This window comes from Corythoichthys intestinalis, chromosome 21 (assembly GCF_030265065.1).
Source record: "Corythoichthys intestinalis isolate RoL2023-P3 chromosome 21, ASM3026506v1, whole genome shotgun sequence".
In the NCBI taxonomy this organism is placed as follows: Eukaryota; Metazoa; Chordata; class Actinopteri; order Syngnathiformes; family Syngnathidae; genus Corythoichthys; species Corythoichthys intestinalis.
Genome location: NC_080415.1, coordinates 37,472,329 through 37,488,727, shown reverse-complemented (window position 1 = coordinate 37,488,727; position 16,399 = coordinate 37,472,329). Strand labels below are relative to the sequence as shown.

The following is a 16,399-nucleotide window of genomic DNA, read 5'->3' as shown; positions in this document are numbered from 1 at the left end:
AACGGTGAGCAGCTGGATTCAGCCACGTTACACGAGTTATATCATATTCAGTGTTGCCACTCAAACGGTATAAAAAATAAATAATTGAGGACCTAAGTACAACAACAAAAAAAACGATTGGCTAACTTACATAGCAAAAGTCTAGTAGCTTAATGTATAAAATGCTTTTTTTTTTGTTTTTTAAACAATGCTCTTAACAAATGGTTCAAACACATACTCCCACAAAAAACGGCTAGATATATCTATAAACTAAATTATGAATGCATTGAAAAAAACAAGCTAAAAAAAAAAAAAAAAAACTTAGCTTATGTTGGTCTTAACAGGGAGCAGCTGTATTCAGCCATGTGAAATGAGTTGTGTCATATTCACTGTTGCCACTAGAGGACAGTGTTCCACCCAAGTCAATAACACTAAATGCAAACACTTACAAAACAAACCACTTTGAATAGTCAAAGCAGCAAAATTGAATCAGCAAAACAGCCCCAAATCATGATGCTCCCTCCACAATACTTCACGGTGGGGATGAGGTGTTGATGTTGGTGAGCTGTTCCATTTTTCCTCCACACATGACGTTGTGCGTTACTCCCAAACAATTCAACTTTGATTTCATCAGACCACGAAATATTTTGCCAAAACGTCTTTGGAGTGTCCAATTGCCTTTTTGCGAACATGAAACGAGCAACAATGTTTTTTAGACAGCAGTGGCTTCCTCTGTGGAGTCATCCTATGAACACTATTGTTGGCCCTATTTTTACATATAGTTGATGTGTGCAGAGATATTGGACTGTGCCAGTAATTTCCATAAGTCTTTAACAGACACTCTAGGGTTCTTTTTTATCCCTCTGGGTATTCTGCGCTGAAATCTTGGCGTCATCTTTGGTGGACGGCCACTCCTTGGGAGAGAAGCAACCGTGCCGAGCTCTCTCCATTTGTAGACAATTTCGGTGACTGTCGATTGATGAACATTCAGACTCTCAGGGATGGTTTTGTATCCTTCCTCAGCTTTATACAAATCAACAATCCTTGATCGCAGGTCTTCAGACAGCTCTTTTGACCGAGCCATAATGCGCATCAGACAATGCTTCTCATCAAGACAATTCTTACCAGGTGTGTGTTTCCACTCAACAGTGATTGGGCACACACCCGACTTAAAATGTTTCGTAAAAATTGGTTTCAATTGCTCTAAGTCTCTTTAGGCAAAGGGTTCACTTACTTATTTCTCCCCCTTCTGTCATTGTTTGCATGCTATCCTCATTAAAATATGAAAATCTATTAATGTTTGGGTGGTTTTAGTTAAAGCAGACACTTTTTCATCTGTGTGATTTTGACAAAGATCAGATTATATTTAATTGTGATTTTATGCAGAAATGTGAGAAATTCCAAAAGATTCAGATACTTTTTCATACCACTGTACTTGTATTTTTGTCTATTTTCTGCTGTGCCATGATTTTTTTTTTCCTGGGAAACAGCTGTAGAAACAAATGTCTTGTTTAGTCATTAAGCTATATCCTCGAAATTTTATGACATTTTTCAGTAGTCAATGCACAATTTAGCATGGGACCACTTGTCCGCCAGATCATAGCAACTGAACTGTGACAAAACTCTACTGGGGTCTTTGTAGTTTGCGATGGATTGATTTATTTTATGACAGGAAGATCTAAGAGACACCATTTAAAAAAAAAAAAGGGCTACTATATCTTCACTGTAAATTCCAAGCATCATACGCACGATCCCAGAGCGATCCCTATGATTACGACGGGACCGAACCATAAATCTAGTTTGCTAAACACAGGGAAGTGGGGGTCAAACAAGTTAACGCAAACTCTGCAAAGACTTGGAGGCTTTGCACCAGGTCTATTCGATGATTTATTTTGACGGATGAAGCTTTTTTGTATGATTTTGGCACATTCTTCTGTCCTGATAAAAGGCAGACATCCAGACAGAGAAAGCTGTAAAGTGGTGGAATGATCCAGATTAACACCAGACTCATGTCTCACCTTTGTATGTGTATGGGTGTGCATTACACAAATAAATCTGACTTCTTAAAGAATGTAATAAAACAAACAGCTTCTGTTTAGTGTCAGTCTTAAAGGGTACCATGGATAGAAAGACATGTACAGTGCCTTGCAAAAGTATTCGGCCCCCTTGAATCTTGCAACCTTTCGCCACATTTCAGGCTTCAAACATAAAGATGTGAAATTGAATTTTTTTGTCAAGAATCAACAACAAGTGGGACACAATCGTGAATTGGAACAACATTTATTGGATAATTTAAACTTTTTTAACAAATAAAAAACTGAAAAGTGGGGCGTGCAATATTATTCGGCCCCTTTACTTTCAGTGCGGCAAACTCACTCCAGAAGTTCAGAGAGGATCTCTGAATGATCCAATGTTGTCCTAAATGACCGATGATGATAAATAGAATCCACCTGTGTGTAATCAAGTCTCCGTATAAATGCACCTGCTCTGTGATAGTCTCAGGGTTCTGTTTAAAGTGCAGAGAGCATTATGAAAACCAAGGAACACACCAGGCAGGTCCGAGATACTGTTGTGGAGAAGTTTAAAGCCGGATTTGGATACAAAAAGATTTCCCAAGCTTTAAACATCTCAAGGAGCACTGTGCAAGCCATCATATTGAAATGGAAGGAGCATCAGACCACTGCAAATCTGCCAAGACCCGGCCGTCCTTCCAAACTTTCTTCTCAAACAAGGAGAAAACTGATCAGAGATGCAGCCAAGAGGCCCATGATCACTCTGGATGAACTGCAGAGATCTACAGCTGAGGTGGGAGAGTCTGTCCATAGGACAACAATCAGTCGTACACTGCACAAATCTGGCCTTTATGGAAGAGTGGCAAGAAGAAAGCCATTTCTCAAAGATATCCATAAAAACTCTCGTTTAAAGTTTGCCACAAGCCACCTGGGAGACACATCAAACATGTGGAAGAAGGTGCTCTGGTCAGATGAAACCAAAATTGAACTTTTTGGCCACAATGCAAAACGATATGTTTGGCGTAAAAGCAACACAGCTCATCACCCTGAACACACCATCCCTACTGTCAAACATGGTGGTGGCAGCATCATGGTTTGGGCCTGCTTTTCTTCAGCAGGGACAGGGAAGATGGTTAAAATTGACGGGAAGATGGATGCAGCCAAATACAGGAACATTCTGGAAGAAAACCTGTTGGTATCTGCACAAGACCTGAGACTGGGACGGAGATTTATCTTCCAACAGGACAATGATCCAAAACATAAAGCCAAATCTACAATGGAATGGTTCAAAAATAAACGTATCCAGGTGTTAGAATGGCCAAGTCAAAGTCCAGACCTGAATCCAATGGAGAATCTGTGGAAAGACCTGAAGACTGCTGTTCACAAACACTCCACATCCAACCTCCCTGAGCTCAAGCTGTTTTGCAAGGAAGAATGGGCAAGAATGTCAGTCTCTCGATGTGCAAAACTGATAGAAACATACCCCAAGCGACTTGCAGCTGTAATTGGAGCAAAAGATGGCGCTACAAAGTATTAACGCAAGGGGGCCGAATAATATTGCACGTCCCACTTTTCAGTTTTTTATTTGTTAAAAAAGTTTAAATTATCCAATAAATGTTGTTCCACTTCACGATTGTGTCCCACTTGTTGTTGATTCTTGACAAAAAATTAAAATTTTATATCTTTATGTTTGAAGCCTGAAATGTGGCGAAAGGTTGCAAGGTTCAAGGGGGCCGAATACTTTTGCAAGGCACTGTAGTTCTTAAAAGACAAATGTTAGTACGAGTTTTTTTTTTTGGTTGGAAATTTTACAAATTTTATTAAAACGAAAACATCAAGAGGGGTATTAATATCAAATTGTTATAACTCGTACTAACATTTATATTTTAAGAACTACATGTAGTTCTACCTGTGGTACCCTTTAAAATAATACTTTCAGGCACGATTTATGATTTTCTTATCTTAAATGTTTTAATTACATTTATATTGGACAGGGGTCTCAAACTTGCAGCCAAGAGACCAATTTAAAAAATAAAGTTCTGTTGTTTGGAATGCACCATACAAGTTAATGGATATTTAAGGGCTTTCAGTAGATTCACAGTGATTCAATGCTGACCTAAAAGGAATCTTTTGAAATTGGAGATCCTTATACCCAGACGTGATGGCTTACACTGCCCCCTGTTGGGCTTATTGCTAAATTGTGAAAGTCCTGCGTGCAACGTATTAATGGAGTACTTGTTGTAAGCTTTGCTGCATACAGCCTGACAGCACTCTCAGCACAAAGCTGCAAATGTAGTGCATGTCCTCCACATGTGTGAAATTTCTCACTAAGGGTCAATATTCTCCTGAAAGTAATCCCACCATTTCAATCAAGACAAATACTGTATAACACGATGAAAGCCCGATGTTTGAATATTGATACAACAGATGTGGGTAGAGTAGTCAAAACTTTGACTCAAGTACGAGTAATGTTACTTCAAAATAACATTACTCAAGTAGTCATAAGAAAGAAAGAAAGAAAAAAAAATACTCAAGTCATGAGTAAGATTGTGAGTAACTGCTTACAATTACATATTTTTTAATAATGGTATATATTTTTTGTCAGCAAAACCTCTATATTACCTGTTATTATTAATTTTATTATTATACTGTACTATAGGGCTGCAGCAATCGATTATTTTAGTTGCCGATTAATCAATAAATTAGTAAGTTTGAATAATCGAGTGATTGGATAAAGAACATAAAAAATTGAATTACCTGAGCTGAGCCTCAAACGGTATAAAAAAATTAATTAGGATCTATGTACAACAAAAGAACAGTCAGCTAACTTACATAGCAAAATTCCGCTAGCTTAAATGCTATAAAATGCTAACTTTTTTTTTTTTAACAATGCTCCTAACAAATGGTTCAGACACATATTCCCACAATAAAATGGCTAAATATACCTGTAAACTAAATCACGAATGCATTAAAAAAAACATTACCTCAAACAAAAACTTCGCTTATGTTGGTCTTAACAGGGAGCAGCTGGATTTAGCCATGTTACACGAGTTCTGTCATATTCACTGTTGCCACTCAAACGGTATAAAAAATAATTGAGGATCTAAGTACAACAAAAGAACGATTGGCTAACTTACATAGCAATAGTTCGGATAGGTAACATAAAAATTTGAATTACCTGAGCTGAGCCTCAAACGGTATAAAAAAATTAATTAGGATCAATGTACAACACAAGAACAGTTAGCTAACTTACATAGCAAAATTCCGCTAGCTTAAATGCTATAAAATGCTAACTTTTTTTTTTTTTTTTTTAACAATGCTCCTAACAAATGGTTCAGACACATATTCCCACAATAAAATGGCTAAACTAAATCATGAATGCATTAAAAAAACATTACCTCAAACAAAAACTTAGCTTATGATGGTTTTAACAGGGGGCAGCTGGATTCAGCCAACTGAAATGAGGCGGACTAGAGGGCAGTGTATCCACCCAAACCAATAAAACTAAATGCAAACACTTTCAAAACAAACCATTACAACGCCACTTTAACTAAACGAATACTCGAAGCAGCAAAATTTAATTTGAATCTTTTTTTGGTAATCGAATACTCGAGTTAATCGATTAATCGTTGCAGCACTACTGTACTATAACCTATTACATGACCATATCAGTCCAAAAAATACTAGATAAATCAACAGAAATGAAACATCACCTGCCCAAAGCATGAGTGCCCTCTATTGGAGAAAACATTACATTAAAACAATCATATCACCATTTTTCCGTGGTCTACCGGCACCAAATAAAAACCGGGACGGAGCTTGAAATCCGCGCTTTCGACTGTTATCCACTCTATGTCAAATAGTTTAATTTTACGACACTTTAAAGACGCCACGTGATTGTACACGCTGGCGTGATCATAGGACTTGCGACTGCAAACTTGTGTGTGTGGTCATGTGACTGTATTGTTACGTCTGATTGGTATGCTGGAGTCATGTGATTAGTGTTGCGACGCCTCATTGGTGAAACTGGTTGAGCCTCTGTGCCAAAGTCAAATCTTATGTGTAGAATAAAGAGGAAAAATGGAACGACTCTAGTGTAGTCCAAAGTAGCGGTGTAGGAATCTGTTTATTTTTTTAAAAATAAATATATTCAAGTAAAATAGAGCTGTCCAATTTAACTTTTTAAAGGGCAACCGATACCCCGATATTGTCCAACTCGGAAAAATCTGATACCAACATGAAACCAAATTCCGATACATGCAGTCGTGCACCTAACGTGTTATTGTTAATTGTATTGTGATGCCCTACTGGATGCTTTAATAATGATAAATGTAACAACTTCAAGGTTTTCCAAATAAACATATTGTGAAAATTAGGAGAACAACTTCAAATGAAATTTTCGACAATAAATGTCCCATATGAATATTATAAATTGAAAAGAGCTCAAAATGCCCATCATTAAATAAAATTAATTGTTCTGACAAATTTCAATCACACACTAATGCTGGTAAGAAAGTTTTAACGTGCACTCACCGTGAGTTGATGTCAGTTGGCAGGACCAGATAAAACGATGTGGCCGATGAAAATCCGTGGTGTCAAAATAGTCAACTAGTCTGGCTAAACTAATCGTCATTCACTCCAACATCATGTCGTGAGGTCAAACAACAAAATAAAATGTGAACTTGGCGTCTTCAAACTTTAAGACAAAACAAAACAATACTACACGCAACTCTGCGGTAATCTATACATACACGTCGATTGCGGTTGAAAACTACCCGCCAGCGTTCCACACCTGTGCAGAAGAAGTCATTAATAGTGATGACGTCATTGCCCATAGTGGCGGCATTGCCACATTGCGTCACTCAACATAAAAACTCCAACAGGAATCAATTCATAACCAAATCACGTTTACAGTAGTTACCCCAACGGGCCACTAGAGGGAGACCAAAGCATAACAAATACAGGCAAGCAATCATAGGACATGCCAATGCAATGACAATTTTCAAGATGCAGTTTGTTGTTGTCTTGACTATTGAGATTTTTTTGCATTTTATTACATTTCTAGTTTTCTTATTGACTTTTTCTTTCTGATAACACATGTAATGAGTTTATAATTCATTATTTTTCAAGTATTTAATCTTCATTTAAATTTTGCACCATGAGTGCAAATGGTGTGCTCTCATAACAAATCCCAAGCATCTTGACAATGGAGACATCTAATGATGAACCAGTATAACTGTAATGTCAAATTGTAATCAGTCCTTGTACGAAGGTAAAAGTCATTAACATTGTTGTAGACTCCAATATGCATATTGCAATATTGACAAATACCATTTTGAAAATGTGACGGCAAAATAATAATAATATGTGGGGCAACTCATGTTTTCCATAAAAGGCAAACTAAGGGTCCAAAATGGCCTCAAAATCGGTTAAAATATGTAAAAAAGATGTTATATTTCTGTCTCAACCACCAGGCGTTGCTGTTGTTGTGGGAACAAACCGGTCCCATTTATTATTGAAGGAATCTGACCTTTTAGCCAGATTGCCAAAATCGCGCCACCCGAACCGCCGGTACCGCGCTAGCACAATTCTCAGGCCGGCGATACCCAACAACTCGGCCAAAAGGCCAAACTCCGTGCATTCACCTTAGTCTTAACCCCTTGAAGAAGCTCTGAGGAAGCTCTAAGGAAGTTGGAGGCCATCAAGGTACCAGGGTACCTTGGGTGGGAACCTCTGGGTATGCGTTTATCACTAGTATACATCCAATCCGCTTGAACATTCAGTCATTCATTCGCTGCCATCCCTCCCACTTCGAATAGATCAGACGTCATTGGCAACCAATGCCAGGTTCATTTTGGGGCATTTCATGTCATTTCCTGTTGAAAGAATCTGACCTTTTGGCCAGATTGCCGGAATCACGCCAGCAGAACTGCAGGAACCGCCCTCGCGAAATTCCAACGACCCTTGTCGGCAGAAATCTGACAACCCGGCCAAAAGGTCAAACGCCGCGCATTCACCTTAGTCTTAACACTTTGAAGAAGCCCTGAGGAAGTTGGAGGCCATCAAGGTACCAGGGTACCTTGGGTGGGAACCTCTGGGTATGAGTTTATCATTAGTAGACATCCGATCTGTTTGAAGTGAGAGGGTGGCAGGGTAGGAGGTCCCTCCCACTTCAAACAGATCGGATGTCTATAGCCGTCATTGGCAACCAATGCCAGGTAACGATTTCATTTCGGGGCATTTCATGTCATTTCCTGTTGAAGGAATCAGACCTTTTAGCCAGATTGCCAGAATCACGACAGCTGATCCGCTGGAACTGTGCTTGCGCAATTCCAACAACTTGGGCCAGAAGAACTCCGACAACCCAGCCAAAAGGCCAAACTCCACGCTTTCACCTTAGTCTTAACTCCTTGAAGAATCTCTGAGGAAGTTGGAGGCCATCAAGGTACCAGGGTACCTTGGGTGGGAACCTCTGGGTATGAGTTTATCACTAGTAGACATCCAATCCACTTGAACTGGAAGATGCCAGTTAACGATTTCATTTTGGGGCATTTCATGTCATTTCCTGTTGAAGGAATCAGACCTTTTAGCCAGATTGCCAGAATCCCGACAGCCGATCCGCTGGAACAGTGCTCGTGCAATTCCAACAGCTCGGGCCAGAAGAACCCAGACAACCCGGCCAAAGGGCCAAACTCCACGCTTTCACCTTAGTCTTAACTCCTTGAAGAATCTCTGAGGAAGTTGGAGGCCATCAAGGTACCAAGGTACCTTGGGTGGGAACCTCTGGGTATGAGTTTATCACTAGTAGACATCCAATCCGCTTGAACTGAGAGATGCCAGGTAACGATTTCATTTTGGGGCATTTCATGTCATTTCTTGTTGAAGGAATCTGACCTTTAAACCAGATTACCAGAATCATGCCAGCCAAACCACCGGAACCGTGCTTGCGCAATTCCAACGATTCGGACCGGTGAAACCCCGACAACCCGGCCAAAAGGCCAAACTCCTCGCGTTCACCCTAGTCTTAACCCCTTGCACGGAATCCATTTTAAAAGCTGGAAAAAGGCTTTGAAACACAAGTTGACAATTCATTCCAAGTTGGGCGGCGTTGCGGTGGTCCAGACGTGGGCTTCTAGATGTCTTGCCTATCACCTGCTTGTCAGCGTCAAACTCGCTAAGTCGGCTGCATGACGAACGTATTGGGCTTCCGTGGTCAGAAAGCGTCCTGTATCTCTTATGCCCTTATCTGCCCATTGTCTTGGCACTGCAATTTCCAGTCATTCCAGTTAAACTATGATATAAATGCTATTTATTTTATATTGGGTGTGTTAGAGCCTTCAGTATTAATTTCATAAATGTGTCTTTTTCAGGTTTGGAGTCGGGTTTCGTCACGCTTCCTCGTCTGTCCCGCTCCGAGCGTCAACAGTCTTACTCTGCCAACGTGCACCGCGGCTCCCTGACCGGTCCCGCAGACGCCGTCCCGACCGCCCGTTCTGCCGCCGTTGTAACTTCCAGCCCCGAATCCACCGCTTTCTCCAGCTCCTTCGCCTCTCTCACCTCACTAGACACCTTCAACTTGGACCTAGGCCCATCCCTCATGAGCGAGGTGTTCGGATTACTGGACGGCGACGGCCACGCCTGGGAGGGAGACGAAACGGGGCCCGCCAACGAAGGATCCGAGATGGACTCGGCTACTATTTCGTACGTGGACTCCCTTTTGAGAGAGGACGTGAAGAGTCCACAAGGGGCGGAATGGGATGACGACCAAGGGAGCGTCAACAAAGTTGAGATGTCCGGGAAACCACAAGGAGGAAAATTAGCAGTGAGGATGGAGAGCGAGCGTTTTCAGAGTGCCGCGGATGTGCTCGCCCGCCATTATGGCGGCCACAACAAAATGGAAGCGGGCAATTCTCGGAACGTGAAGAAAATATCCTACAGCTATATGGCTGATGATGACGATGATGATGAAATCAAAGTCTGAGCTAGAAGAAACTATAAATCATGATTGGATAATACTCTTTTTTTTTGTAATCAATAACCAGGCCATCAACAGTGACAAACTGCCAATAGAGGATATTTTTTGCATTATATTGGACACATTATTTTTGGTGCAATAATGAATTTTCTTGCTGCAAATGGATCTCAAACGTGAGCCGTCCCGCTGAAAACCAAAAACCAAAAATATGTCGCCTGCTAGAGGAATATTTTTGTCAATATTAATGAACTTTCACCACAGAAACTTTCACTTTATCCCAAAGTTGTGTTTGTGTGTGCATTTCCATCTGCAAGGTTCAGTACAACAAAATATCTAGAAATGATCAAAATGAGGGTCAGAATTCTACTTATTTGAACCTAACATTGTTGTAAAGGACTTTAGCCGTCTTATTTTACCACAATGGTACCTTTACTTACGAAATTCTGGAAGTACTTTCGTGAACTGAAAATTCCGTAAGTAGAGACGCGTCATATACTTCATAATGTATTGATGGGACGTGGTGCATGGGGCCGAGAAATAGGCGGCCTGCACTGTTGGCGAGGCCGTCAAAGCTTACCGAGTGGAATCACGGACAAAGAGCTTTTTTCGTTGAAAATTCTTGAGAACAAATGCTTAAATCCCCTCATTCTTCATATATATGAACGTAAAACAGTCTTGATTCTTGGTGAAAAGCTAAATAAAACCGTGCAGTTAGCGTTTATTTTACGTAAATATGTCGAAGTACAATGCTAGTCTGTTAATGAATGAAACTAGCGGCCGCCTAATGTAAACAGAGCTTTTCCGGTGAAAATTCTTGTGAACAAATGCTTAAATCCCCAAATTCTACATAGATATGGACGTAAAACAGTCTCGATTCTTGGTTAAAAGCAAAAAAAAAACGTGCAGTAAGCATTTATTTTACGTAAATATGTCGAAGTACAATGCTAGTCTGTTAGTGAATGTAGCTAAACAGAGCTTTTCCGGTGAAAGTTCTTGTGAATAAATGCTTAAATCCCCAAATTCTACATAGATATGGACGTAAAACAGTCTCGATTCTTGGTTAAAAGCAAAAAAAAACGTGCAGTAAGCATTTATTTTACGTGAATATGTCGAAGCACAATGCTAGTCTATTAATGAATGTAAGTAGCGACCGCCTGATGTAAACACAGTTTTTCCGGTGAAAATGATTGTGAATAAATACTTAAATCCCTGAATTCTTTATAGATATGGATGTAAAACAGTCTCGATTCTTGGTTAAAAGGAAAAAAATGTGCAGTTAGCGCTTATTTTACGTAAATATGTCAAAGTACAATGCTAGTCTGTTAGTGTATGTAGCTAGCGGCCGCCTGATGTAAACAGAGCTTTTCCAGCGAAGATTCTTGTGAATAAATGCTTAAATCCCCTCATTCTTTATAGATATGGACGTAAAACATTCTCGATTCTTGGTTAAAAGCAAAATTAAAAAAAAAACCTGCAGTAAGCATTTATTTTACGTAAATATGTCAAAGTACAATGCTAGTCTGTTAGTGAATGTAGCTAGCGGTCGCCTGATGTAAACCGAGCTTTTCCGGCATAAATTCTTGTGAATAAATGCTTAAATCCCCTCATTCTTTATAGATATGGACGTAAAACATTCTCGATTCTTGGTTAAAAGCAAAATTAAAAAAAAAAACCTGCAGTAAGCATTTATTTTACGTAAATATGTCAAAGTACAATGCTAGTCTGTTAGAGTATGTAGCTAGCGGCCGCCTGATGTAAACAGAGCTTTTCCAGCGAAAATTCTTGTGAATAAATGCTTAAATCCCCTCATTCTTTATAGATATGGACGTAAAACATTCTCGATTCTTGGTTAAAAGCAAAATTTAAAAAAAACCTGCAGTAAGCATTTATTTTACGTAAATATGTCAAAGTACAATGCTAGTCTGTTAGTGAATGTAGCTAGCGGTCGCCTGATGTAAACCGAGCTTTTCCGGCGTAAATTCTTGTGAATAAATGCTTAAATCCCCTCATTCTTTATAGATATGGATGTAAAACATTCTCAATTCTTGGTTGAAAGCAAAAAAACCTGCAGTAAGCATTTATTTTACGTAAATATGTCGAAGTGCAATGCTAGTCTGTTAGTGAATGTAGCTAGCGGCCGCCTGATTTAAACAGAGCTTTTCCAGCGAAAATACTTGTGAATAAATGTTTAAATCCCCTCATTCTTTATAGATATGGACGTAAAACAGTCTTGATTCTTGGTTAAAAGCTAAATAAAACCGTTTAGCGTTTATTTTGCGTAAATATGTCGAAGTACAATGCTAGTCTGTTAGTGAATGTAGCTAGCGGCTGCCTGATGTAAACAGAGCTTTTCTGGTGAAAATTCTTGTGAATAAATGCTTAAATGCCTGAATTCTTTATAGACATGGACGTAAAACAGTCTCGATTCTTGGTTAAAAGCAACAACAAAAAAACGTGCAGTAAGCATTTAATTTACGTAAATATGTCGATGTACAATGCTAGTCTATTAGTGAATGCAGCTAGCGGCCGCCTGATGTAAACAGAGCTTTTCTGGTGAAAATTCTTGTGAATAAATACTTAAATCCCCGAATTCTTTATAGATATGGACGTAAAACAGTCCCAATTCTTGGTTAAAAGCAAAAATAACGTGCAGTAAGCATTTATTTTACGTAAATATGTCGAAGTACAATGCTAGTCTGTTAGTGAATGTAGCTAGCGGCCGCCTGATGTAAACAGAGCTTTTCCGGTGAAAATTCTTGTGAATAAATGCTTAAATGCCTGAATTCTTCATAGACATGGACGTAAAACAGTCTCAATTCTTGGTTAAAAGCAAAAAAAATGTGCAGTAAGCATTTATTTTACGTGAATATGTCGAAGCACAATGCTAGTCTGTTAATGAATGTAACTAGCGGCCGCCTGATGTAAACAGAGCTTTTCCAGTGAAAATGATTGTGAATAAATGCTTAAATCCCTGAATTCTTTATAGATATGGACGTATAACAGTCTCAGTTCTTGGTAAAAGCAAAAATACCGTGCAGTTAGCATTTATTTTACGTAAATATTGCGAAATATGACGCCAATGCAGTAGCGGCTAATTTCTCCCATTGATTTTTTTCACGTTTCAAAATGCATGCATGGTATGAAAAATATAATAATTACCTTGAATCCTAGAACAAATCCATCCTGAGACAATCCTTCCTGTTTGTATGGGGTACAACTTTCGTACTTTTTTAATAGAACTCCAGCATTAGATCGCTGCGTGCGTGTGTTTGTGAATAGCTCCTCTTGATGTGGGCGGCCCCCTACTTGAATGCGAGGCGCAGTGCGATCTGAGCTCTCAATACATTAAAAAAATCCATGGTCGTTGAATGAATGTGAATATTTTTCCTTCATTTTGGAGGGTTCCAGCGATAGGTTGGAGCCGGTACACGCACGGCCATTATTGTGCAGTCAATTTGCATTGTTTTAAATCATATATATGCTCTTAACCCTAACCCGAAATTCAGAATTTTTGACAATAGGCTTAATCGTCGAGTAAGCAGGGTTTATTTAGTTGATGGAGTTGATTTCGACAAATTCCATGCAGTTTGTCAGTTATTTGTTAGTTTCAGGTGCTCAGGAGTGGCTAAGCTAGCGCGAGTCAACAGTGTTTGAAATCAACTCCACCGACTAATTAAACCCCCGCTAACTTGAAGATTAGGCCTTAGGTGAAAAATTCTGATCTTTCCCTTTAAATTCCATAATTGGAAAGTCAATTACACGCGATGACATTTTTCTGTTGCCATTCTTATGTTGTGGCAGCATAGGGAGAAAAAAATGGTCAAAAGTAACTGATAGATTACTTTTAAAGTAAACATGATTGCTTTTGAGAGGCGTAATCAGTAATCAAATTACTTTTTCAAGTAATCTTTGACAACGCTGGTTGTAACATGAAAATTCTGTATGTAGAGACGTTTGTAAGTAGAGGTACCACTGTATTTTTCATCTGGTTTCAGGTTCAAAACAACAAATATTCAAGAAATGATCAAAATGAGGGCCAGAATTCAGTTTATTTAAACCAAACATGGTTTTAAGGACTTTCCGCTTCTTATTTTACGATCTTGGATTTCCTCAAATTTGAAGGAAAAAAAATGTAATTAATTTTTTGAAAGCCTGTCAAAAGCACAATGAGGAACGCTGAAAATCGAACTTTCTGGTTTCCGTTGAATGGCTCACAGGTGAGGATAGACATATTTTGAACGTATACCATTCAGGAAAAACTTTTGGTTCATAGTTGGCGTTTGTGAATCTAGCCACATGCTAATTATTAGCCTTAGCCGAAGCAATAAAAGGCAGCACTTTGTAGTATGTCTGTGCCAAAGAACTATGTTGAAGTGCGTTAAGGAGTTTCATTTTGACAAACGTAGTCCTTTTCCACCATCTTGTGGCATCTTTAGGCAATTACAAATCTGTTGAGGGGCTGTCAAATGAACAGATGTTTGCTACTGCCAAAATTGACCTCCTCTTTCTGTGCTAATTTGCTCTTCGCTAACAAAGAGCTAAATGGCTAAATTCACAACAGATTTTGTTTAGTCTTAAAATCAATGAAGTTCACATCCATTTTAGGTTCAAGTTGAGTATCGATACATTTTTGCGAGAAATGTCTTGAACTTAAACCAATAAAGAGCAAACGCTAATGTTACTCAACTAAGAAGTTCTACAAATTATTTTGACAATCTAACATTAGTCTAATTAGTGACCTGTCAATACAAGTAGGAGGGTTGTGTACATAATTAGCATAAGTCAGGCTTAAGATGAGTCATTTTATGAAAGATTTGCCACGACGTTAATGAGCATGCTAAGCTAACATTTAAATCTTAAGGGTTTTTAGTGTCTTACATGAAGGATAGATATCACTTTATACAAATTGAGGACCAATAACATCATAACTCTGGTTCAGGCTGAAGATAACTCATTTTATTTAAGATTTGCCATGACATTAATGAGCATGTTAAGCTAACCTTCAAATCTTAAGGGTTTTTAGTGTCTTACATGGAGGACAGATATAACTTAAGACAAATTGAGGACCAATATCAGCATAACTCTGGTTCAGGCTGAAGCTAACTCATTTTATTAAAGATTTGCCATGACATTAATGAGCATGTTAAGCTAACCTTCAAATCTTAAGGGTTTTTAGTGTCTTACATGGAAGACAAATATCACTTTATACAAATTTGGGACTAACAACAGCATAACTCTTGTTCAGACTGAAGAAAATTCATTTTATTAAAGATTTGCCATGACTTTAATGAGCACGCTAAGCTAACCTTCAAATCTTAAGGGTTATCGGTGTCTTACATGGAGGACAGATATCGCTTTATACAAATTGAGGACCAATAACACCAATGTTTGGTGTTATTAATCAACTTATGGGCTAAGCTATGTAATCATTCCGGAAATTCTGTATACAGAAGCTACATCTTGTGCACCTTTAATGACGAATTGTGATGTTTTTTTTTGTTTGTTTGTTTGTTTGTTTTTTTAAGTGTTGCACCGATACGATTTTTTTGGCCCGTGATACCGATTCCAACACAGTTGATGTCAATACTGTACCAAAATATACTTGTAAATATATATATTTTTAATATTAAATTACTGCTTACTCACTTGACTGTGAAGTAACTGCTATCAGACTCTTAACTCACAGTAGGTCATGGACAGTGCTAGATGTCCAATCCATTTGAAGTGGGAGGGCTGACAGCAATCAGAAAACAAGTTCACGAAAACTACATTTTACGCAGCAGTACTCATCGATTTTGTCATTATAGTGCCGTATCTGTACCGATACTAGTATTTGTATCAGTGCAACACTATTTCTATTTTTAATATACAAATTGTATTATTGCCTGAAATTTCAGCTAATTCCTCTATTAACATGTATTTTGTGGCACCTTCAGATCCAACTACTGTATATTAATACCAATGACACTATTCTGTTGTTAGTTGGAAATAAAGATGCAACCGTTTGTATTTAAAAACACTATAAACGGAGTAAATGTTCAACAATAAGGCTTGACTATCATCCTCATGTATGCTTTTATTTGAAAATAAAGGACCGTGGTGGGTGAAAAAATAAATACAGTTTCAGTGTAAGAATTTGGACAAATGGAAGCCAGGTTACATAAAGCAAAAACGCACATACAGTGGTATGAAAAAGTATTTGAACCTTCTGGAATTTCTTACATTTCTGCATAAAATCACCATCAAATGTGATCTTGTCAAAATCACACTGATGAAAAAACAGTGGCTGTTTTAACTAAAACCACCTAAACATTTATAGGTTTTCATATTTTAATGAGGATAGCATGCAAAAAATGAAAGAAAGGGGAAAAATAAGTAAATTAGCCATCTGCCTAAGGAGACTTAAGGAGCAATTGAAACCAATTTTTACCAA

The 16,399-nt window shown here is 38.5% G+C and overlaps 2 protein-coding genes across 2 annotated transcripts in view; one reads left to right on the top strand and one right to left on the bottom strand.

The window, feature by feature from the left end:
* Positions 1-6,747, bottom strand: part of tnrc6ba (trinucleotide repeat containing adaptor 6Ba) — a 110,819-nt gene extending 104,072 nt beyond the window's left edge. The window contains exon 1 of the mRNA XM_057826549.1: positions 6,525-6,747. The gene's annotated coding sequence lies outside the window, so the exon portion shown is untranslated. The remainder of the gene's footprint in view (positions 1-6,524) is intronic.
* cdc42ep1a (CDC42 effector protein (Rho GTPase binding) 1a) overlaps positions 1-16,234 on the top strand; it is a 44,433-nt gene extending 28,199 nt beyond the window's left edge. The window contains exon 3 of the mRNA XM_057826557.1: positions 9,362-16,234. Coding sequence (XP_057682540.1) covers positions 9,362-9,972 — 611 coding nt within the window. The 3' untranslated portion in view covers positions 9,973-16,234. The remainder of the gene's footprint in view (positions 1-9,361) is intronic.
* Positions 16,235-16,399: the final 165 nt, after the last annotated feature.